We start from the raw sequence: 23,528 nt of genomic DNA on the forward strand, positions 1-23,528 counted from the left end.
ACTTTGATATCAACAGTAACAAAAGATACATACCAGCAAGTCAGAATTCAAAGCAAAAAATACATTCAAAAATTTATCTTTGGTATTAAAAAGATGAAGAACAAAGAGGATAGTATAGAAATGGAATTCTTTTCCAAATATTACTATCATTTTTTGCATAGCATTTCTTTGGTCTTGCGCTTTTTTCTTTATTTTTGCCTTTTGGAAGTCATTGTGATAATACTAAGAGAGAGATGTGGAAATATTTTTACTTTCTGCCCAGAGATATGTACTGAGGAGAACAGCTATGGCTTTAGTTCTGTAGTAATGGAAAGGATAATTTTTTGCTGATGAGTATTTGCAGACTTATTTTATTACACTTCTAGGAGGGATATTTCGTTTTGAAATAGAAGCTTGTTTTTGAACCTTCTCTGAAATAGCCTACTGCCAAATTTACCCTCAGTCATTTTGCCCTTGATAAGAAAGTAACGAGCACTATTTTGCCATCAGTGCATTGTATAGATAAGGCATACAGTGATAAGTCAACTCATGCCTCCTTGTCTAGGATGACAGTGGAGAGCAGTGAACTTGAAGTCAAGCAGCACATTCTTTGTTTTGTAAAAAAGGCATACAGGGTGGTGGCTTTACTCTCCCCACTGTTGTTAGTGGGATTATAAAATAGATGTTATAGAATGCTTCAGGTTGGAAGGGACCTCAAAGCCCACCTAGTCCCAGCCCCTGCTGTGAGCAGGGCTGCCCCCCACCAGCTCAGGCTGCCCAGGGCCCCATCCAACCCGGTCCTGTGCACCTCCAATGATGGGGCACCACAGCTTCTCTGGGCAGCTGTGCCAGAGCCTCACCAAGCTCTAAGTAAAGAATTTGTTCTGTATATCTAATCTAAATCTCCCCACTTTTCATTTAAAACGATTTATTCTTGTTCTATCACTATAGTGCCTTCCTTCTGTCATATCAACTGTGCCTCTCAGTCTGGAATAATCTAAAAACTCATTGAGAATCATAGAATCATAGAATCACCAAGGTTGGAAAAGACCTAAAAGATCATCCATTCCAACCGTCCACCTATTCCCAATAGCTCCCACTAAACCATGTCCCTCAACACAACATCCAGCCTTTCCTTGAACACCCCCAGGGTCAGTGATTCCACCACCTCCCTGGGCAGTCCATTCCAGTGCCTGACCACCCTTTCTGAAAAGTAATACTTCCTCATGTCCAGCCTGAATCTCCCCTGCCGTAGCTTGAAACCATTCCCTCTGGTCCTAATGAGGGATGTATGAGAATGTAATGATGAGAATGTAATTGATCCCACTGTATATGTAATTAATAAAGATATGAAACAGTACTGTTCCCAGTACAGACCACTGACAGATACCACTCACCAATGACTTCCAGAAGATCACAGACCAGGCTTTAGGGAAATAAAATTATAAAATAGAGGGAAAGACACAGAGAAGAAGCAAGCAAAAATTGCTAATACAAATTTTAGAATTCTTCATTATCCAGAGACAGTTGTGCTGTTTCTGTGTGCATGTTTCTGTCTGTCTTGTTAATTTCATTGGCGCCAGGAACTATTTTCTTGCAGCGCAGCAGCAGGGAAGGTGGGGAGCCTTGTGTGCCTCGTGGGGACAGGGGTGCAATGAGAACTGGGCTTTCTGTGTGGGACTGCAGCTGCTCTTTAGTATTAGTATGTCAGATACAAGTAATTTTCCACAGGCTGACTTCATGGAATGCTTAGTTCCTTTCTCTTTGATATCAGTGGTTTATAGTTTCCTGGGTCTGTAAAGCTAAAAGAATGTGTTGCAAAGAATGTGTTGCACTAGGAAGAGTTAGCACAGATCATTTGTCTAACAATCAAGGGCCATATTCAGTAAAGATCTGGCAGGAGTGCTGACAATGCCCTTGTGACATTTTGTGAATTGATATGAAATAAAAGCCACAAAAAAATTACGCAACAGATTGTTCCCTTACGCTGTGGTACTGCTGACCTTGGTTATAGCTGTTAGGCTATGGGAGAATGTGAATCCAGGCCTCCTCTGTGCCACAGCTCAGGCTGGGGAGCAGCACTCAGGGCGTCCAGGGCTATGCAAAACTGGCTGATGGTATTTTTTTTGTCTGTTGGACACGTGGGCAACAAATGCAGATGCTTCAGAGAAGTATGGTTTTCAGGTGACAAGAGCTCAGCATATTGGAAAACCAAGTTCTTTTGATATTCTTTTACGCTCCTTCTTCATCTTGGTGGCCCTTTGTTTGATTCTCTCCAGTATGTCCATGCTTCTCATGTACTGGAGGACCCAGAACTGGACACAGTGCTTTAGCTGAGGCCTTACCAGTGTTGACTAGAGGGGAGGGATCACATCCCTCAACAACTCTCCTCTTGAGATACTATTAGCTATCTCTGAGGCAAAGGCTTATTACTGGCTGATATTCAATTTGGTATCCACTGGAAAATTTTGTGTGGTGAAATAAATCCCTAGAAAATTTACAACATGCAGTAGCCACCTCTGTCTTCTGGAGAACTGCTGGAGAAGGGCAGGCCCTCAGCATCAGTTGGTTGGAAAAAAACCGCTCAGATCATCTAGCCCAACCATCAGCCCACCCCCACCATGCCCACTGGCCACATCCCTCAGTGCCACATCCACACGATTCTGGAACACCTCCAGGGACGGTGACTGCACCACCTCCCTGGGCAGCCTGTGCCACTGCATCACTGCTCTTTGTGAGAAGAGATGTTTCCTAGTGACTCTAGAGTAAGTTGTGCCACTCAGGAGAGCTGAATTCCTATGCATCCTCAAACTCACAGCATGCAGGGTGGGTTTAGGGGTCAGCATTTTTTAAGAAGTAATCACCTTCTCACAACTACTGTGCTGCCCAGCCAGTGCTCAGTGTGGCTGTCCCTGCAGCTCTCCCCTCAGTATCACAGCTACCCTATGTACTGTCAGACTTTACTCAGGCAGTGTCACTGCAGAAACTTTCTTGCACAAAGGATACAGACAGATGTTATTTATTTGATATAAATAACTGCACATATTGGATATGTGTACAGACAATAACCATTTTGCTTATGCTTATTTATAAGCAGTATATTTGAAACAGCATGGAGCACACCCAAAAGTGGCATAAACAAAATCATATGAATTTATACAAATATGTGCCAATCATATGTAAACACTGCAAATATTACATCTTCCTGTGGTGGTGACAGGGAATAATTTGAGAATTTTCAGCTGTGCAACTTTCAGAGGCTGGAAAGACTTGGCCTCATTTTGAAACTCTAATAGAATTTTGAATGTATTTCATGTGACAACCATGTCCTCAACCTGCTATTTGTTATTTCTTTTTAAAACACAAACAAACTGAATTTTCATTTTGTTTACAGGACAGTGGAACAGGAGATAACAGCTGCATTGAAGAAATATTGCGGGTAGGAATTCTTAAAAAAAAAACCCTTTCTTCTAGTGCCATTTTGTTTACTCTAAAAAGGGAAGAGAACAACAAGAATATTGCAATTACTGCTGTTAAATATATCACACTTTAAGATTGTCATCTTTCTAAGGAACAAATAGGCAAAATTATTTACCAAATAAAAGAATTGAAAATGTGTGTAAGCAACCTTCCAGAGCCTCTGGCTTTCACTGCTACTTTGTGCCAGTACAGCTGACCTTCATGCATGCAGAAGCAGATAATGGGATAAATTATAAACTGAAATGTACAACGATGTTTCAGGTTTACAAACCATGCAAAGTGCGTGTTTCCATTAATCACGACTGTCAAAAATCTTAATTTTGAAGGGAGGTCTAGGAAGGTCATTTTCCACCTGGATTTAATTAGAATCCATTATGTAATGTCATTATCTCCATTATGTCCATTATATAATGACAATGTGCAAAATCTGCAGTTATTTCCATATTTCATTATTATTTCTTTTATCCTAGTAATTTCTAGTTTATTTTCATGGACCAAATTAATACATATCCGAACACATCTTGGGTTGAATCAACTTTAATATTGATTATTTTTTGACACAGACAAACTAATAAACAGTGAACCATTTTCATGTATTTTAATTCCTGCTCTTTTCAGTTCTCTTTCTACACTGACAATACAATATTTTTTTTATATTTACAATTCATATAATAGTAAAACACCAAGCCAGGTGGATGGAATGGTAAAACCTCTCTATTACTGTGTGTGTATCCACCTCTTGGATATCCACTACCCAAATATTCCAGATTGTTTATAAACTACAGGGCTATAAATATTTGGTTTAGAGATTAGCAGTGCATTAAGACTGTTGTTTCTAAAGGCATTTCTCCATTCTCCATGAATATATTAAATACAGCTTTTAATTCTTGAACTGGACAAAGAGTTTATTGAAGGTTGATTATGATGGATTGCTTATGACTTCACTGGCAGAGCTTTTACTTAGCTAACATTTACAAAGTGGGCTGTGGTAGGACTTAATTGCATATCCAACAAGTCTTAGACTTAATCTCTATTCTTTTGTTACAAGTTAGTAGTGGATATTGTAATTCATGAGAGCTTTTTCACGATGCACTGAGATTATGACGTGGGACTCATTCACCTGTTTTTTTTTTTTAATATAGGATTTTTTAAAAGAACAGCTAAGAAAGTTAGTTTTCCTCCTTAAATACAAATTGTTCAAGTGGCCAAAAATGGAGAAGACACGGTTCCTTTCATGTGTAGGAACATGGATATGTAAAAGACTCTAATCTCATACAGTCCCATGTAGTGCAGAATGCACCATATGACCTTCAGTTGTAAGGTACATCTTCAAACTGGTGAACACAGTTTCTCTCTTCTTTGTCTCTTGGGCACATTCCTCAAGAAATATTTTTGTGAAGCTTCACGATGAAATGTGCAGCACACCCTTGGATGGATAGGACCCTTTTGTTCATTGGGATTTATTCAAAAATTCTTGCACTTTGCTTAAAAGTTGAATGAATCAGTTAACTACAAGCAGCTTTCCGAAGACCCCTTGTTCACTTCTCACAGGTCATTGTGCTGGCTGCAATCCTGTCTCTCCCTGGAGAAGGCAGCCTAAGAACAAAAGTACCTACCAAAAATACCTGGCTGAGGATCTGCACGGCACATCTCCTCCTGCCAAGGACTGCAGAGCACTTTGTCCCATGTCCTACTACTTCCCTCAGCTTCTTTTACTTTTACCAACTTCTTTCTGATTTCCTTGATTCTGAAAAATTATGTTCAGAAGACTTTAAAGGATGGCAAGAGACATGTAAGGCTTTCAAAGCTGAGACCGCCTCCTTACAGGGCAGGAGGTAGGGGGCAGTTTAGGTATGCTTAGAGTCGAAAGCCACACTTAACATCAGTATTTCACTATCTGCTGAGGGTTAACACGGCAAAAATAGAGAGCACACCACTTTCACCCTCAGTCATGTCCTCTCACTCAGTTTTCATGGATAACCTCTCCAGTCTGCCCATCCTCTACGTCTGTAACCTGAGTATCACTTCACACTAAAATTCCCCCACATCTCTGTGTCCAAGACTACATGCAAATCCTGCAAACTAGTACTCTGTAAAATTTCTAACTGAAGCTCATTGCTCACAAAGGTCTAATTCTGGTCTGATTTCTCATTACACTCCTAAATTACTGCAGCATCCTTTTCTTGGTGCAGTCTTGTCCACATCCATTCATGCTGCTGGATCATAATCTTAACTTGGTATCTGGCCCGTATTACCTTTGTCTTTGCATCTCACCACTGTCATCTCCTTCTCTATTATGTCCAGCAGAGTTACTTGTCTTCAATTCTAAGGCCTCGTCTACTCAAGTGCTGACATATTAGCTACCAGTTAGCTATCACAGTGATGCCAGATTCCAGCACACAACAGTGTGCTAAATTTTATATGAATTAATTTATCCCATATTTCCCATCAGATCTCGGAAGAGCATTAAACACTTTCCCAATTACCTCCATACCTACCTTCAGATCCCCTCTTAAGAGTCTCCTTTTTCACAAGGACTGTGGGAAAACAGTGGTGATGTCGGATGTATACCTGTTTCTCATGCTTAAACGTTGCTGTCCCCCATAGAATCATAGAATATCCAGAGTTGGAAGGGACCCGTAAGAATCACTGAGTCCAACTCCTGGCTCCATACAGGACCAGCCAAAAATCAGACCATAAGTTGGAGAGTATTGTTCACAGGTCCCTTGTACAACCCAGCTAGGCCCACCTGTTCTCATTTTCTTGAAAGATTAACTCTCTGAGTCAAGGACTAGCATAGTACAAAAGCTGTTCATAGGTACTCTTGCAGTACAAATCAGTATCAGAGTGGTCATTGTTACTGACATTGGTCTAAACAGCAACAGTAATAGCTACTCGTTTTGTAACTTGGCATCCACACTTTTCCAGATGTCATCCTCCATAGCCTCTTTTTGTGCTGAATGGGTCAATTCACTTCTAACACAGATTTATTTTTATTGCTCTTCAGAAACAAGGAACACCATTTCCATGTTGTTGTTGGAGATGCTATTTCCATAGTAAAGCCAGAATTTGCTAGGCAGTTTCCATACAGGTTTTCAGGGCAGAACAATGAAAATCCAAGGGAATTGCAATCTTTATGTTCTCCTCAGAAAAGATAGCTCTTCAACATCACACCTAAGCATGTTTGTAACAGGAAGGGTCACTCTTCCTTTTGTAATTAACAGGACATCAGCAAAAGGAAGAAGTTGTTTACAAATTTAAATTTTAGGAAACCTTGCACTCCATTATAATTGTCTCTTCCACAAGACAAAGCAGACAGTAGCTAGCCTCCCTTCCTAGACAGTGTGTTCCCTGCCTAGACTGCTCTAGCATGGGATAGGCACTTCATGGTGGGCCATGTGTCCTCATTTCCCTGTCAACATGAAGGGTGATAGAAAGTTTGCCCAGCACCTTCTCTGTCTTCTTCCCTCTGTTCCCTTTCCCCTATTGTGTGGGAGGAGGTGAGGGTGTGCATCCTATCACCTGCAGGTTTCAGAACCTGACCAGAGCTAACATCTGTGCCTGGGCTTCCAGACCAGTTTAGGCATTGCTTAAAAATCTCCAAATCTTATTTTGCACCGATCATGTCAAGAAGATTGTATAGGTTTTGTGTGGTCTGTATGTAACACAGGGTTCCACAGCTTAAGTCAAGCCTTTTCTGATGTGTTTTACTGAGTGTATCAAAGCTCTGTAGACTTTGTAAATTGGCAGATCATTCTGCACAGAACTGCAGCTTCCAAGCAAAGCCCCCAAGAACTGAAGCACAGAACTGCTTCGAGTCCTGAAGGAGGTTGATTAACAAGACAGTAACCCTGTCGAGATTGGAGCTGCTGTAAGGACTCCTGCTGAGTTTATAATCACTGCAGGAATCCTGTACCTAATCTAATGCCGTGCACTAATTCATAGCAACTTCTTCAAAGCATAGTGACTTCTCTGTCCAGCTGCAGGCACACATGTCAAGGACAGAGAAAAGTAAAGCCTTCAATAAAAATAACTGAAATTGTTCTGTCTGGAAAAAAGGAGGCTCAGGGGAGACCTTATCACTCTCTTCAGTGACCTGAAAGGAGGATATGGCAAGGTGGGACTGGCTTCTTCTTCTACGTAACAATGATAGGATGAGAGGGAAAGGCCTGAAGTTCAGGTTGGCTATTAGGAAACATTCTTAGAGCAGTGAGGCAGTGAGGCATAGGCTGCCCAGGGAGGTGGTGCAGTCACCTTCCCTGGAGGTGTTCAAGAACCGTGTGGATGTTGCACTGAGGGACATGGTCAGTGGGCATGGTGGTGAACTGTAATCATTCTATGATTCTATGCAGTAAGACCGGTTTGCAGATGTTATGTCAAATAGAGAGAGAAAAGATGCATTATTTCACTGTAGCTATAAAAGGTAATTCCTTGTAAGCTTTCACATTGTAGATGGAGGACATGCTAAAAAAGTTTGAAGCAGAAAAAAGGAGTTATACTATTCAAATATCCTTAATTCCATGCTGCCATGAGCAGTTGCTGCCTCAATCGCTGTGATATCTCCAAAGCCAATCTATTCCCTGCGTCTCCTGAAACACAGTCTTGCTAACTGAGCTTCATAATTTTAGCTGATTTCTATTTGCTTGTATGTGTTTAACTGTATATGCTGTTATTACTGGTGGGGTTTGGAGTAAATATTTATTTTGCTGTAGTACGTGCAAAAAATGGGAGCAGAAGTTCTGCCACTCCACTAATAACTGTTGCAACCAATATCTGACACACTCTGAGTATATTTGCAATGGATTTATGGAGAAAGGTTGAGTGCTGGATGTAGGCAATTCGGGATTTGTAAGATAAGTGGTTTGGGATTGATCTGGCTGCTCTTACAGCCTTAGCTGTGATTTCCTAGAGCTGCAGTGGCTTTGTTGAAAAGAAACCAACAGGCAATCTGAACTCTTAATTATTAAGGATGGTCCTTGTGCATTCCCTTTGTTTTTTGGGTTGACGTGAGACATGTCACTGAATTGGAGAGAGACGGACATAGTGTCAAGCACTTGGTCTGCAAACACCATTTCGCTGCAGGATGCAGCAGTGGAGGGAAACTGATGAAAGAGAGCAACAGAAGCACTGAGCAAAGGGCTGGAGGGAATCCAGACTCAGCCAGTCAGCACAGAAGAAGTGACCTCCTCTGGGGAGTGGGGAGGCAGGATGGGTATGGGATGAAGGACAAGTAAGGTTTTCTCAGGAAAGACAGAAAAATAAGTGGCGGAGGCAGTGAAAGGACTGAGGCTACAGCTGCAAACACGCCAGTGAGGGATAACTGCTTGGTGCCCAAGCCTCCTGCACAGGGTGAGTGCCTCGGGTGCCCTTGCAAATAGGTTGTGACTCCCTGTGGCCACAGAACATCCACTTATGAAAACAGGTCCTTTTAAGTGTGATGGATGCACTTGAATTTCTCTATATTGTAAAACCAGTCAGACTGTGTAAAACGCAGCAGTCTTTATTTGAGCCATGTTAAAAAAAAAAAAAAAAAAAAAAAAAAAGAAGAATGAAAACAGCATCTAATTCTGTGTTTTTCCCCTTCCCCACTTGGGATCCCTTGGCTCATTAGCAGGCCTGCTAATTCTTTAGCAGAAAGCATTAAGGATCAACCCATCAAATATTCAGGGCTTTTTCCAACCTGAACAGCCATATGTGCTGTGAGATCAGCTGCACTCCATCAGCTGATTGAATTAAAACAAGAGCAGAGGTAAATTAGAAACTGTCTGCGCAAGACAAATCCTGTGAAAACACAAAATCCTACCAAACACACTGTCACTGTGAATAAGCATCACAGCCAGCAGAGCACGTGTCAATACTTAGAGGGGAGAAAAATCAGTTTCTTAGGGGTAGGTTGTTAGTTCAACAACTGTGAACTGCTGCCTTGTAAATGTTAATGACTGTAAGATCCCACTGGCTTCAGTTAAGCTCCTGGTGGAGTCAGACATGTGAAGAATTACAGAACACAAATATGGTAATCAGCTGTATATTTCTAACCACTCATCTTGCTTTCCAAAGCGGAGGGAAAAGCCTACAGGTGGAATGAGACCCACTTTGCTGCTCTGCACGAGTATAGGCGTGCAGATCAAGAGCCACCTTTGTGAGCAGAGTGGTTTGTGGCAGTCTGGGAGGAGGATGAAGAGGTTGCCCGCAGCTCAGCACCTTAATGGGGAAATTCAGATTGGCTTTTGCGACTGAGCCCAGGGGAACCCCTGAGGAACTTGCAGGGGGGAATGCAGCAACTGCAGATGGGGGAGAGGGGAGGTTAGAAAACCCAGAAGGAGCCCAGTGTGCACAATCTTTCTTGTTCAGTCTCATGGAGTGCAAAAGTACTCTGAAGTAATAGAATTGTATTAAAAATGTATCAGAGGAATAAAGTATCATTTATTTTCATTGTAATCTTCAGAAGAACTTTCATAACACTGCTTTACTTTTAGTAACCTTAATTTCAGAGCATCTCAGGCACTGTTTTGACTGAAATATACCATTAATTGCATCTCTTCACCGTCATTCTTTTTGTATTTTTTGCTCAAAAAAAAAAAGAAAAAAAAGAAAAAAAGAAAAAAAAAGAAAAAGCATTGGGTGCATTTTTATATTGTATCATTTCACCCAAAACACTACAACCCAGAAACATTTAATTATAGTTCAAGTCAACTAATTCAGTATCCAATACTTGCTTTTTAACACTGCTCTTCTTAAGGCACCATAGCATCCACTTTTGGCCAGAGTGGTGGTGGCTGTCCCGTCACTGGAGGCATTCAAGGTCACGCTGGGATGGGTGCTGTTCAACTTGATCTAGCTGTAGACATCCCTGTTCTTTGCAGGAGATTTGTATTAGATGGCCTTTAAAAGCGCCTTCCAAATAAAATGATTCTATGATTCTTTTCTACAGCAGCCGGGGATCTGAAAAATGTTAATAAATATGTAAAGGGAGGTGGGGGACAAGTGGATGAGGCCAGTGGCTCCCCCATTCTCTCAAGTGGAGGAGGTGTGTAGCAATAGGACAAGAAGCAATGGCCTAAAACTTGAAAATAGGAAGTTCCATACTAACATGCAGAACTTCTTTATGGTAAGGTTGACAGAGCACTGGAACAGATTGCCCAGAAAGGTTGTAGAGTCTCCTTCTGTGGAGATATTAAAGACCCATCTGGATGCCTACGTGTACAACCTATTGTAGGAAACTTGTTTTAGCAGGGGAGTTGGACTCGATGATCTCTTGAGGTCACTTCCATCCCCTGCAGTTCTGTGATTCTGTGTGATTTCCCTATGTCAGCTTTCCCCCAGCCAGCCAGATAGGTACCATTGACGATGTGGATGACAGCACCGTGGAACTTTATCAGGCTCTCTGCTTGGATCTTATCCAGCTTTTCAGTGAGAATTTGCAGTTCATGCAGTACCTTGTCTTGCTATAGCAAAATTAACAACCACACCAGGGTTACATAGAGATATTTTCGCTTTGTTCACATAAACTGCAATGACTGCAGAATAGGCAGTGTACCTTCGTACACTGTAATCACTTGACTCATCATATCTTGGCAGTTTTCAGAGTACACCATCTGCTTGTGGTGCTTTGGCCTTTCTTTGCCTGTGCTCTACTGCCAGTCTCTTTATTACCTCCTTGTCCGTCCAAAAGGCTGCGGAGCTACTCTACACTTTTCGTAACTTTTGCCCCTTTTAGGTGGCACCAGGCTGGTTTTCTGAGGTCATCAGAGTATTTCTCCAAGTGATCTGTTAGTTGCCGTCAGCCTGAGTTGAAAGTGCTCTTCATTTAGGCACCATGCATAGCACATCCCATTTTTGTCTATGTTCATAGAATCATAGAATCATTAAGGCTGGAAAAGACCACAGAGATCATCTAGTGCAATTCTTGACCCACCACCATGCCTGCTAACCATGTCCCACAGTGCCACAACCCATTTTGTGTGTTTCAGTTGTCAGTGAACATTTGTAGTCCACTAATCAAATCCAGATGCGTTAACGTCTATTCACTGGTCATTAGCATGCAGTTTCAGGTACAAAATACTGTGTAAAATGGCTCTGAAGTGCAATGCTAACAGTGATAACATCAGCCAGCTGTTAATTGGTTGTACATCAGCAGACCCCCTGAATTGCCACACTTGGATTTTTGCTGCTCTCACTGCTGTTGCTCGAAATGGTATGTCAAAGCAATTTGAGGTCTGTAGTACATGCTGTTATGCGTAGTCTGCTGTATGCTGCTCACTGAAACCTTGAACATAATGAATTTCAGTGTCAATGAAAAATACTGCTTTAAAGAGGCAAAAATTATAAACAGTTCAGTGGAAATAGGGGATCAAACTAGAAAACCTTACAGTGAAAATAAGACTTACAGTAAATGCCACTCAGAGGTAACCTCTGCTTCAGTCTCCCGGGACCTGATGGGGCGCAAGGCACTTTCAGTGACATGAGCCATTCATGTACTGAGGTACTGACATGCTCAAGTACAGCAAAATATGTCCTGTTTTGAACTGAATAGGGGGAAAGAGGCTCATGTTTGTTTTAGAGCATAAGTACCAAATGTGCAATGGATTTGTATTAGTAAGAGGCAGGCTGTTATAAAAGAGTTGGTGAAACACTACCATGCTAATGTGGTGGAATTAATTTTCCAAATTGCTGTTTTGTAGTGAGTGTGTACACCCTGTTATTTGACAAGGCAAGAGAGAATCCAGAATGAATTATCCAGCCTCTCTGCTATACCAAAATAATATAGTAAAATACTTACTAATTTTTCCCTCTGTTTAGAGTGCTTCACAAAGCTGGAAAAGAGGCACCATCACCATCTTGTTCCAATATAGATAAATGACTCCTTGTTATTAATGGCAAAGGGCCAGACAGATCCTCATTTTGTCTATCCATGCCACAGTTCCTTGGAGGCCAACAGAATTATGCATATTAATACCAGAAAGGATGTGCACTATCTGTCCTAATGAAAGAAGAATAAAATTTGGATAATCATACATACCCACACTGCTGTGAGCCGGGGGCTTGGTGCCTTCATCTGTCAGCTTTAGAAAGCAGCCTTCTTTACATCCCTTTGGTAAGATTCACTCAGATGAAGTGAGACCACAAAAGAGATGTGACTTGAGATTAAGGCATCCTCCAGTAAACCTTGTGGTGGCAGAGGCTTTCTTCTGTAATGTATATTGTCCTCTATACAATTTATAAATCATTTGAAAAAGAGTTGTTTTGTTTGCTGTTTTTTGTGGGTTTTTTTTCCTCGACTAAACTGGGTATTAAGAAAGCTGAATCACCAGAGCAATGCCAGAAGATGCTGTTATATAGTACACTTTCCACTCAGCCCCAATTTGGCTGGTAGTCATTGAGCCCACAGGGTGACAGCCCTACGGACAGCTCTTACATCATAGATCGACTGATCAGTGGGAGCTCTCCCACTACACGTCCCATTTTGGTTTGACCCAGGAAGTGTGAGCTCTCTGTTTATGTCTGAGAGAGGCAGCTTTCCTCGTTCGGGAGCTGAGACAAATATTCTCTTATTAATCTTGTTTAATCATATTTAGAAGCAACACATGAGTTAAAAGTTAGCTTCACTTGGCAGAAAGACCAATTAAGGAAATTGTGGGAGAAAATAGGAGCCTGCTAAAAGGAAATTAAATCACTTTCAAGAATATTCCATAGCGATGTCTGTACTAATAAATAAAATGGACTAATAACTGTTCTCTTGCCCTGAGGCCAGTCAACGTAGCGTGGCTCATATCCAAAGTGCTGAACTCTCTTACAGCCACAAAGCAGAGTGTTGCCTGTGGGGAATGGCCTCTGGGCATGCATGGATTTTGTCTGTAAGACTTGGCCAAGGTCTAAACCATTCTGATGTGAATAATTTAATGATACGGACAATTGTGGGCCACTGTTTGGGTATGTGGTCCCTTGGTGCATTAGGGTAGCCGTGGTCTAGCTTTTCTGTGCAATGTGCTGGGTTTCCTTCAGCCTTGTAGAAAATTTCAAAGACCTTGGAGAATACAGTGCTAACGCACTGCAGTTGTGATTGGAAATTTTTTAATTCCATATGTTTTGACATCTTTTTGCCAATGCAGCTTACTGCATTTAGTTGTTGCTTTGTGTTTGAAAATGTGAAAAGTAAAAACTGCTTTTGAAGGAAAGAGAAGAATGTACATAATCATTAGCCTGTGTGATTCAAAGTGCTCCAAGTGAATAGTGTATCTTAAGAGAGATTGATTACTAATCCCATTTTGACCAAACAAAATACCATAGTATGTGTCCTTTACAGTTAGTGCTAAATGCAATTTACTGTGTTTGGATGAGATTTGTCATTTATAGAGTTACTTTGGACTTGGTGGATTATGAAGTAAAATTCTATCGGGTGTGCTTAAAAACTGAGATACTTGGAAAAGATGCGATTATTTTAACCAACAAATCATTGATATAGCCTTAAATAATGGCATTCTGAACTCCATTCTTCAGACAGTACCGCTGTTTGGGTTATAATGGAGATGGTGATGAACCATTACATTTCAGAAATTTTCTAAAAGATTCATTTTTGCTTACTTTTGACTATGCTTAAAATAACCTGGAAATAAAAAGGCTTACATACAAACTTCAGGTGAAAAACATGCAATTTTATATAGAATTTCTAAGCCTGTCACTCTGCCCTTGGGGAAAAGAAGTTGTTCACAGCAATGACAATAACTTGGTGGGAGAGAAAGTGGCCTTCATGCAGTAAAAAAGTTTACTTCCAGCTACGTGGGTTTTACACATGCTTTTTCTGATGAAACTTATCAAGTTATTTGTTATTTACTCATGAATGCTGAACAAATATCAAACAAATTCAAGACATTATTAATTTTTCTGGCATTGCATGTACGCATACGCAATGGTTCATTATAACCCTGAGTTTTCAACATATTCCAGTGTAAATGAGAAGAACCTTATTAAAAAAATTGTAGACCCTAATCCAACCTTTGTTGACTTCAGATCCTGATGCTGAATTGAGAACCAAAAAGAAAATTACTCCTATTAAACTGAGTAAACATTTTCTTCATTTATCTGAATGGCTTTTTTCTGTCAGTGAAAACTATTTTTTTTTTCCTAAAAATGCCAGCTCTTAGAAACTTAATGAGTATTAATGAAAAGCTGGAATAATTTAGCATGGACCAAAAGAGGGTAATTTTCCATAGACGTTTTGTTAGTACAAACTGAATCCTAAAAGGCCTATTCTCCTTTTGGTTTGGCAGAATAATTCTCATTATAGTCAACAGGAGCCAGGTATATATGCATCAGTAGCAGAATAGACTGCTAAATATAGTTGCTGCCGTGGCAGCTAGTTCCTTCTCTTGTTCATCTGATGTGGAAGCTGAAAGCTGCAGCAGCCTCACAGTGCAAAAAAAGAGGAGACGAAGAATTTTTTTCTGGGAAAAGAGACACGAGCTCCATTTCCAGGCTCTTTAGACCTTTCCTAAGTGGATGGACAGTCTTCAGCCTGTTGTGCTAGCGCTAGTGCCAACTCACAGGCAAGCTTCCCTTAGCTGGAGGAATCCACCAACATTTGTTGTATACCTCACATTTCTGACATGGTTAGTGCACATGGTAGTGATGGGCTGATGGTTGGACTCGATAGTCTTAGAGGTATTTTCCAACCTTAATGATTCTATGATTCTATAATTTTCTGTAATATGTGACCATTGTTTCAGGCAGGCATGCAAGTTCTGCAGTTGTTCCAAAACAATAGTTCATAAGTGGGTTCTGTATTTCTTTCCCCTTTAAGCTAGAGAAACGGTGTACATCTCCAAGCAAAGCAACAGAAGATATGCACACTTTGCCTTGCCTAAATTTTCTCGTTGATTTTTGCTGCCACTCCTCAACTCCCTTGCTCCATACATGACATTTCCACCCAATCTTCCAGGCTGAGCTAGCTCTCCCTCTCCTGCCCTTTTGGATAGCAGCCTCTTTCATCCTGCATGGTGTCTACCCCCTAAGAGAGCTGCCCTCAGGCTGTCTCCTCCCAAACAAGCTGCCTTTGTCTCTGGGTCCCTCGGGGCTAACCAGAGTCACTTAGGCTCTGTGATTTTTTTAAGACTTGGGATTAGTACCTGATATTTTTCTTCTCTTATCTGGGATTTTCCACTGTCTAAATCTAGCCCCCTGTGGAGGGACAAGAAAAAAAATAAAAAGGCCCTTAACGTTTTCTTTTCCTTGGGTAAGATCTGTACAGGTGCTGGTAGTATTTAGCTATTAACCTGTTCATGGGCAGGTGCTAAATTATTTTTCTTGCCTTCCTAGTACCCATAGTATAAAGCATTCCACAGTAAAAAACAGCCATAAGGAATTCATTAATTATACATAGGCAGATTCCCCAAGTCATCAAATGGACCCTTCTGTAAAGGATGCTCATTATCAGTTATTGTTTCAGTGATGTGTATACCTTTCTGTATTTTGTCATTTAAGCTTTCCTTGACTTTTTTTTTCTTTTTTCTTTTTTTTTTCTTTTTGCTGTCATTTCAGTGAGCTTTGATTTAAAACAATTCAGAAGGAATGTCCATTTCTACCCCTCTCTCTGTGCCTCTTTGCCAGCAGAATGCACGCAGATTGGATGGACAGGGAGAGGGAGTTCTGAGCTAAAACACAGACCCATAGTTTTTGGTCCTGATGTACTATCTCTTGCACCAGTGATGCTGGGGAAGAGGCAAGCCCACCCTGAGCTGCCTGTGCCTTGAGCACTGTCACATAGCCCCTGGCACTGTTTCTCACTGCAGCAGCTTTGCAGACAGGCACGGCTGCGAGCCGAGCTTGAGAATGTCCCTTCTTAACACGCTTCACTTGGCAAAAGCTAATTCAGAAGTCATATGGCACAGTAAAAGCCATGCCAGCTAAATAGTGTATGCAAGTACTGGCAAGCTTAACACATACAAAAACGGGCTGGTGCATGACTCATCTTGTTCTGTCTCTTCAAGGGCCAGTAGGACCTGTATTCCGGCCAAGAGCCAAAGGATTGGTTATAATTGTAGACATCGTAGGAGCCTTGCAGGGTTTGGGGCCAGTAAGAAGTACCCAACAATAACCATAATTATATGTTCCATAACCAGGTGAATGTCCTCAATTTTTCCACAAAACCCTCTCTTGCTAAACGTTAAGGCCTTATGTCATCCTGAGTGTGAGTTTTCCTACTGTAATGATAAAATCGGCTCTTCCAAGTAAAAACTCAGGATTCTTTGAAAAACAAAGCAAGGATTTTAAAGCACTGCTGTCTTGGAAAACACATTTTTATGGAGCTCATGTCTCAAGAAAAAAGCATTTTAAGAATCCTACAACTAAAAGTGTGTTAAACTACATGAAAATGGAAAAATCTGCGAGGCAAAGATAAGGGCAATTAAATGCTGAAGCCAGGAGAGGTAAAAGGAAAAGTGTAGCTGGTCGTACACCTATCCACCCCAGCCATCTCACATCTTCTCTGTGGCTGTTTCTGAATCCAGATGGTTGCAGGGTCATTCCAGCCAAGCACTGCGCTATGTCTCTTGTGTGCAACAAGTCTGGCTCCAGCAGTGAATCACCTTCATGGTGCCGCCTGCTCTAGCTCACTGACTCCAGAGTTCAATATTCAGGCAGCCAGCTTCAGCGCTCCTTGCAAAACAGGCACTGAAAGGGCTGGTGAAACTCTTATTGACGCTGAACTCTATGTTCTTTCTGAGCAGAAGGGATGCATGAAGCTTCTGGCAGTTCTAAAAAGTGAAACATTTTATAAGGATCTGTAGAATTAAATATTTTGTTCAACAGAGCATAGCTGGACCATCTGATTCTAGTGAAACGGTTGGAACCTCTCATCTCATGTCGGACTGTGTCCTACCTGTATAGCAGGATAGCAGCCCCGAGTGCATCAGCACATGAAAATTTCCTGCACCGTAGTTTCAGCTAAAAAAACCCAAAACTCTAGATGCATGGGTTGAAGGGAGTCATGATACAGTTTAGCTGCCTCTGAGATCTGGATGGTGGGAGGACAAGGAAAGTGGAGAGTGATGCACAGCATTTCAGGGAATTTGGACTAAGCCAGGAACAATACAACCTGCTATAGAGCTATCAAATGTTTAAGTAATTTATCCCGACACAGAGGTAAGGTTTGACAAAATATATAAAATGCACAGCTTCAAAATTAGAGTTTTTTCTGATTGCAATAATAATTGTAAATTCCTCAGTATCACGGAGACTATTTAAGGTCACAGTTACCAAGGCATATTTAAAGAATGTTCAGACCGTTTGTGTCTGCCACTTATATTCTGATTGTCTGTCTCGAGGCAAAGCTCCTCATTTTAGCGTGTAATGAATAAAATGCACAAGTGGAAGGAATCAAGATAATGAATTTGCAGGATAATTTTACTAATTATCTTGTTGCTGATCATAGAACCAAGCCGCAGCAAGTCAATCCTGCCACAGCTATTAGTATGCAATGCCTAAAGCTGTTCTTGTAACATTTATTACTCATCTTGCTATCTCTACACTAGTTGATATATTTCTATTAAATTTCTAAAAGTGAAGTCACTAACAAGTTGCTTGTTCTAAGTGCAACATGTAAAATTATACGAGTTCACCAAAATGTAAAGCAAATGAGGGCATTTAAACTAAGATGTTTTTACTACATGAGTGTTAAGTGATGAGTGGAGATGGAATTTATCTCACCTTGTTGTAGTTATTTGATGATAGATTTCTAATCAACATTATTAATTTAATCTTCCAGTGTCACATGAGAAGGGATGGGAAAAATTGTACTCCAGAGATGTCTCTCTCCCTACTGACTACAGAGGGATTCCAGTCAACTGACTGAAATGGGCCATGAACACTAAAGCTAGGAGGGATGAAAGCTTGTTTGTTTGTAAATGGGAAATTTTTCTACAACAGCAACAGAAAGAAACAAGTAGTAGTATCAAAAGATCACAATTGCACCCAAACCATTTGGTTGACAATGCTTAGAAGAAGAAAACTGGAGAACATACATAAGCTTAGAGTCTATAATGATCTTCTGCCTTTGGAAACAGCTCAAGAACATGAGAAAGCATAAATTAGAGTGAACCACCGATATCCCAACTGCAGAACACGATAGACAAGCCTTGGAATTGTGCTAAGATGCTCATTGTGGCTTTAGGATAAAGGAACAAATGTGAGGATGAAAAAATGTCAGGTTAAAATACATGCAACAAAGGCACAGCAGATGCACTACTGTGGAAGTGACCATGGGAGAAAGATCTTGGATCCTACTTGTTTCTTCTACATCCCAGAAAACCAAAAGGACCTCAGTGATGGAACAGTGTTGAGTCACTGTCCAAAGCCCCACAGAGCTGGTTCCTTAACTTCATTGACCACCAATCTGAAACACTGTGTGCTGCTTTTTCTTCTGCGTCCTCCTCATACCTCCCAGCCCTGAGAAAGCAGCACAGCAGCCCTGTGTATGTAACCTCATTCCTGTTTCACCCTAACCAGCCTCTAGAGCTACCCAGTCTCTGCCCTGCTCAGCATTTGCTTAAGCAGACTTAGATCTCCAGCCTGGAGTCCTTGACACTGCCCAAGTGATGGAGGGCACTGTAACAAGTATGCAATTTTTGCTAAGAAAAGAATAAAAATCTTCCCAAAATATTCTTTCAGGATGCTCCTGAAGCAAGATGAAACACCATCAAGTTTTTGATAACTAAATCCATTTGGTGTTTTATCTTTTCCCTCAAATCATTTCCCTTAATATTATACAAAACTGCAGCACAATAAAAAACAATAATGGTCAGGCACTTGGCTTAATAAAAGAGTCTTTTGAACTGCTGTTATAACAGAGAAAAGAGGTCAGCCATTTCAGCATAGATCTTACAGTTAGCTGGAAATATTTGTATTATTAACAGAGAAATCAAAGCTGATTCTCTGCCAACCATGCTGCAAATAAGGATGCTGCAAATAAGGACGTTAGAAGCCCCAGAGGGCCACACTTTAATAAGCCAGTCATCTAAAGCACTGTTGCAGACAACCAGAGGGTACAAAATAACCGAGACCAGAAATGATCTGACTGCAGAGAGAAATTGGAAGGCAACAGGTTCTCTCTAGACAACTGGATAAAAACCTAGACGGTTTTGAAAAATAAGTATTTATCATGCTGCTTTTTTAGTTTCTGTTTCATGTTTTGGTTGTGCTTTTCTCTTCCATAGAAGTTTGTCAGAAGCATTAAAAGCAGAAATCAAGTGCTATTTGCAGGTTTTGTTTTGGTTATTACATGAAATTGAGAGCATACTGTGCTATAAATAAAAGCTTGCAAGTAAATTCCCAGCGTATTAAAACCTGCCTAACAGGAGATTAAGATGGTCTGAAGTCACTGACTCAGATCATAAACAGTGTGCTGTTAGCTGCAATGATTAATCACTCTGGTACAAAAGAAAAGAGGAAATTTGTTAAAAAAATAAGCAGGGGGCACGATGCTAACTCTGGGGCCAAGTGGATTGGCTGTTTAATAATGTATAACGAAGTGTGTGTCAGATGAAAAGCAACTCACGTGCAGCTGGCAGAAATGAAATGGCATTAGGCAAAGTATTTGTCTAGCTATGAGGCTATTTAGGAAACTACTGTATATTAATGTAATGTCTATTAAAGCATTTCAAATTAATTTTTGCTGATAGGAACCCCATAAATAAAACAGGATGTATGCATTCTATATAGATGCCTTCACACATATAATGATACGCATATATACATATTATACATTATAAATAGTATTTTCACTTGCATCTTTGCACAATTACCATATGTTATTAGCAATTGCTCAGGTTAATTAATCTTCAGACTTCAATTTTAATTGTTACTCTGTGCGATAGTATTCTGAATAATCATTACTTGGTTTTGATATAGTAATAGTTTTGCTATTATGGGATTTGGCAAATATCTATAGCAGAGGGGAGGGAGAAGTGCACTGATGTAACACCCCTGATACATTGCTGGCTTAACATCTGAAAGCTGTCTACCAAGCTTTTGCTGCCATTTGAATGGACCAGCTCAGCAGCGAACATGGGAAGCCAGGCAGCAATGCTTATACCTCATGCTTTTCCATCATCATTCAGTTTTTAAGACAGCTGTGGTTGAGGTTCAGGTCATGGGGAAGTCCAGAGGCATGTGTTTGGGCATTTGGGTGCAGCAAGGACCTATTTTTGATCTATTGATTGCTTGAAATACAACACCTAGCCCAAAATCCTAAGGCTGCCCCTCTCCAGGCCTATGGTCTAAACATCAAGTTGGAAATGTGACTTGTTATACTTTCTTGGCCACCAGCTTGGGCTTTTTTGCCTTGCCAGAGGTCCAGCTTCAACAGGAGACAGTGGGCAACATGCCCTCCCAAAATTCAGTGTAGTCTGAAGGTCTCTTGGAAAGCAGGAGCCACGCTATGTTGATGAGCACCTGCAAAGTCCCTTCTCATGGGCTGGGGACTATTCAGAGTCTTTTTTCATCAGCATTGCTCCACCTGTAGGCCCAGATGCTCATCACCGGGCTGCTTTCTGGCCTCCTCTGGAAGGCAGAATCATTCCTATCTTCACAAGTATTTCTGGAACTCCCTTTTCCATGCATCAGATCATTCACAGTGTGGAAAAAGCAGCCTTGCTTAAAGGGTGCAACACTCATTTAGGGGACAGAGAAGTTCAAGGTGAGCCCCAACACTTTATAGGTTACCTGTGAGCTCATGGTGTCCAGGAGGGGCAAATGTGAAGGCTAAGAACCCATCAGCTTTTTGGTCAACTTATTCATAGAATTATGGAATCATTTAGGTGGTTGAAAAAGATCATCAGGTCCAACCATCATCCTAACAATATGGAGTCCCATCACTAAACCATGTCCCTCAGTGCCACATCCATATGTCTTTCCAGTACCTCCAGGGATGGTGACTCCGGCACCTCCCTGCGCAGTCTGTTCCAATGCCTGACCAGACTTTGCAATGAAGAAGTTCCTCCTCATATCCCATCTAAGCCTCCTGGCATCATTACATAATAAGCGATATCACTTTGCTGTCACGCTGTCCTATTCTTGTCACTTCACAGCAGAAGCAATCAGCTGATGCCAGGCAGCACGCGTTTGGAGAAACAGCTCTCATGCAGATTGGCAGTTGTGCGCATTTCTGGAATTATCAACAACAGTTAGTTTCTGTCAGTGCTTACTAAAAACATGGCACAGCTACTGAAATAAGTGAGCACTTAAGGGAAACCCAGACCTTTTATATCTGCCACTTATTTCCTGATTATCTTTCTGGAGGTCAGGCCCTTCATTTTGACACTTAATGAATAAAATGCCCACGTTGCAGGAAATGGGATAATGAATTGTGAAAAGACATAATCAGCAATGACTAAATAATTAAGGGAATTGAAATGTAGAGTCATGTGGGAATGTATTAATAATAACATGATTTTTCCATATGCTAAAAAATTCTGCCTGTTTTTAGAAAATCAGTCATCACACATGCTTTGTGGCAAAAAAAAAAAATTAATGTAGACTAATAGGAACTGTAATTAGATGTTCTGCTTTTAAACAGCTGAATAAAAGATGAAATCATATAGAAAGTATATTTAGATACAAGCCAGAAAGTAAACTGATTATTATTCATAGTGCTGTTAATAGGAGCTGTAATTTATGCATCTTGTGGGAATCATGTTAGGCAATTAGGAAAGGGAGTCACACTTGACTTCCCTTCATGCATTTACATATTTATATATTTTTCTATATCTCACTGTTTCCAACTTCCTGGTTACTTTTAATCCAAAGAACTGCTGGGATAATACCTTCTGGAGAGAAATTCTCTGCTGGACTCCAAAGTTGGCCTTCACTTAGATTAGAGGAAATTGCACCAGTTCCTCTTTGATCACATTTGTCTCCTGACGATGAACTTTTGCAGGTCCCTGGTACAACACGAAGAATGGCATTTTTTAATTTCTAGCAGCACTTCACCTTCAAAGGCCATTGACAGAGGTGATGGCTGCCATCAGGCTGGGCTAGGCCACTCCTGATGCCTTTGCCTGGGGACCCCAGGCAGTGCTCAGTCTCTGTGGTCTGCTCCTAACAAAACCTGGGATCCAATAACCTACCAATCCCCTTCATCCAAAGATGAGGATTTCTGTTCTGGTTGAAGTTGCCATGTTTGTGGAATATTTAGCCTTCATATATATTTAATTCTTTCAGCAGCTCAAAGCCAGGATGATTTATGCTTATTATGTGCAACAACACGGTTTTTATTTTCATCCAAAGGTGTCCTGGCATCTAATCCCATGTTAATGTAATCTCTCCGTGATCCAATAAAATATGGGTCAGCCCAAGAGGGCAGCATGGCCAGATATGTTTGAACAGATGGGTGGATGGAGGAACAGAGAGCTGCCACGGTTTGCTCAAGGTAAAAAAGCAAGTCAGTGGCAGAGAGATTAAAATTCAAAGCATGAGATCAACAGAGGATTAAGGGCCACATTCGTCTGCTTCATTTCCAGACATGTATCACATGTACCTCAGAAAATCTGCAGGTATCTCTGTGTGGAAATATTCATGGCTCATGGCTCTCAGCAAGGAGAGGCAGGGACACTGTGGGGATAAGGAGGAGACCCACAGGGCCCTCACTAAGAGGTGGACCAGGAGCTGGGAGGAGGACTGCTCCTGCCATGGCAGCTGGGCTGCAGGGCTGTTTCACAGCTCACCTGTGACCATGTATGCTGGGTACCAAGGTAGGGTCAGACCCTCAGCCACATGCCCACTCCCCATATGCCAAATCCTGGGTACTCCCAGCCATGCCTGACATGATTCCCAAAGCATTACCAGCCCTAAACACCGTTTCTTCCTTTGGAGAAACAGTGTCCCATTTCTGGCTCTGCTAAGAGTCTCTTAAGAGTGTAAGAGGCTCTTGCCTCTGCTTTTCTAGGTGCTAGGAGCACACTGGTGCATTCCCAGGGTGAGGGATGCTCTTTCCCCCTCACCTCTCCTGGAGACCAGGACCTGACATCCTGGCACAGCTACCTGGCTGCAGGGTCGCATTTTGGCTGCGGACCATCTCCCGT

The 23,528-nt window shown here is 41.3% G+C and overlaps 1 protein-coding gene across 1 annotated transcript in view; it reads left to right on the forward strand.

Annotated features, from left to right (window-relative positions):
* AFF3 (AF4/FMR2 family member 3) overlaps nt 1-23,528 on the forward strand; it is a 317,614-nt gene that overhangs the window by 145,787 nt on the left and 148,299 nt on the right. Inside the window, exon 4 of the mRNA XM_042868275.1 lies at nt 3,374-3,418. Within this exon, the coding sequence (XP_042724209.1) occupies nt 3,374-3,418 (45 nt within the window). The remainder of the gene's footprint in view (nt 1-3,373; nt 3,419-23,528) is intronic.

Source organism: Lagopus leucura, unplaced genomic scaffold (genome assembly GCF_019238085.1).
Source record: "Lagopus leucura isolate 7727_CA_CO unplaced genomic scaffold, USGS_WTPT01 Super-Scaffold_100001, whole genome shotgun sequence".
Lineage (NCBI taxonomy): Eukaryota > Metazoa > Chordata > Aves > Galliformes > Phasianidae > Lagopus > Lagopus leucura.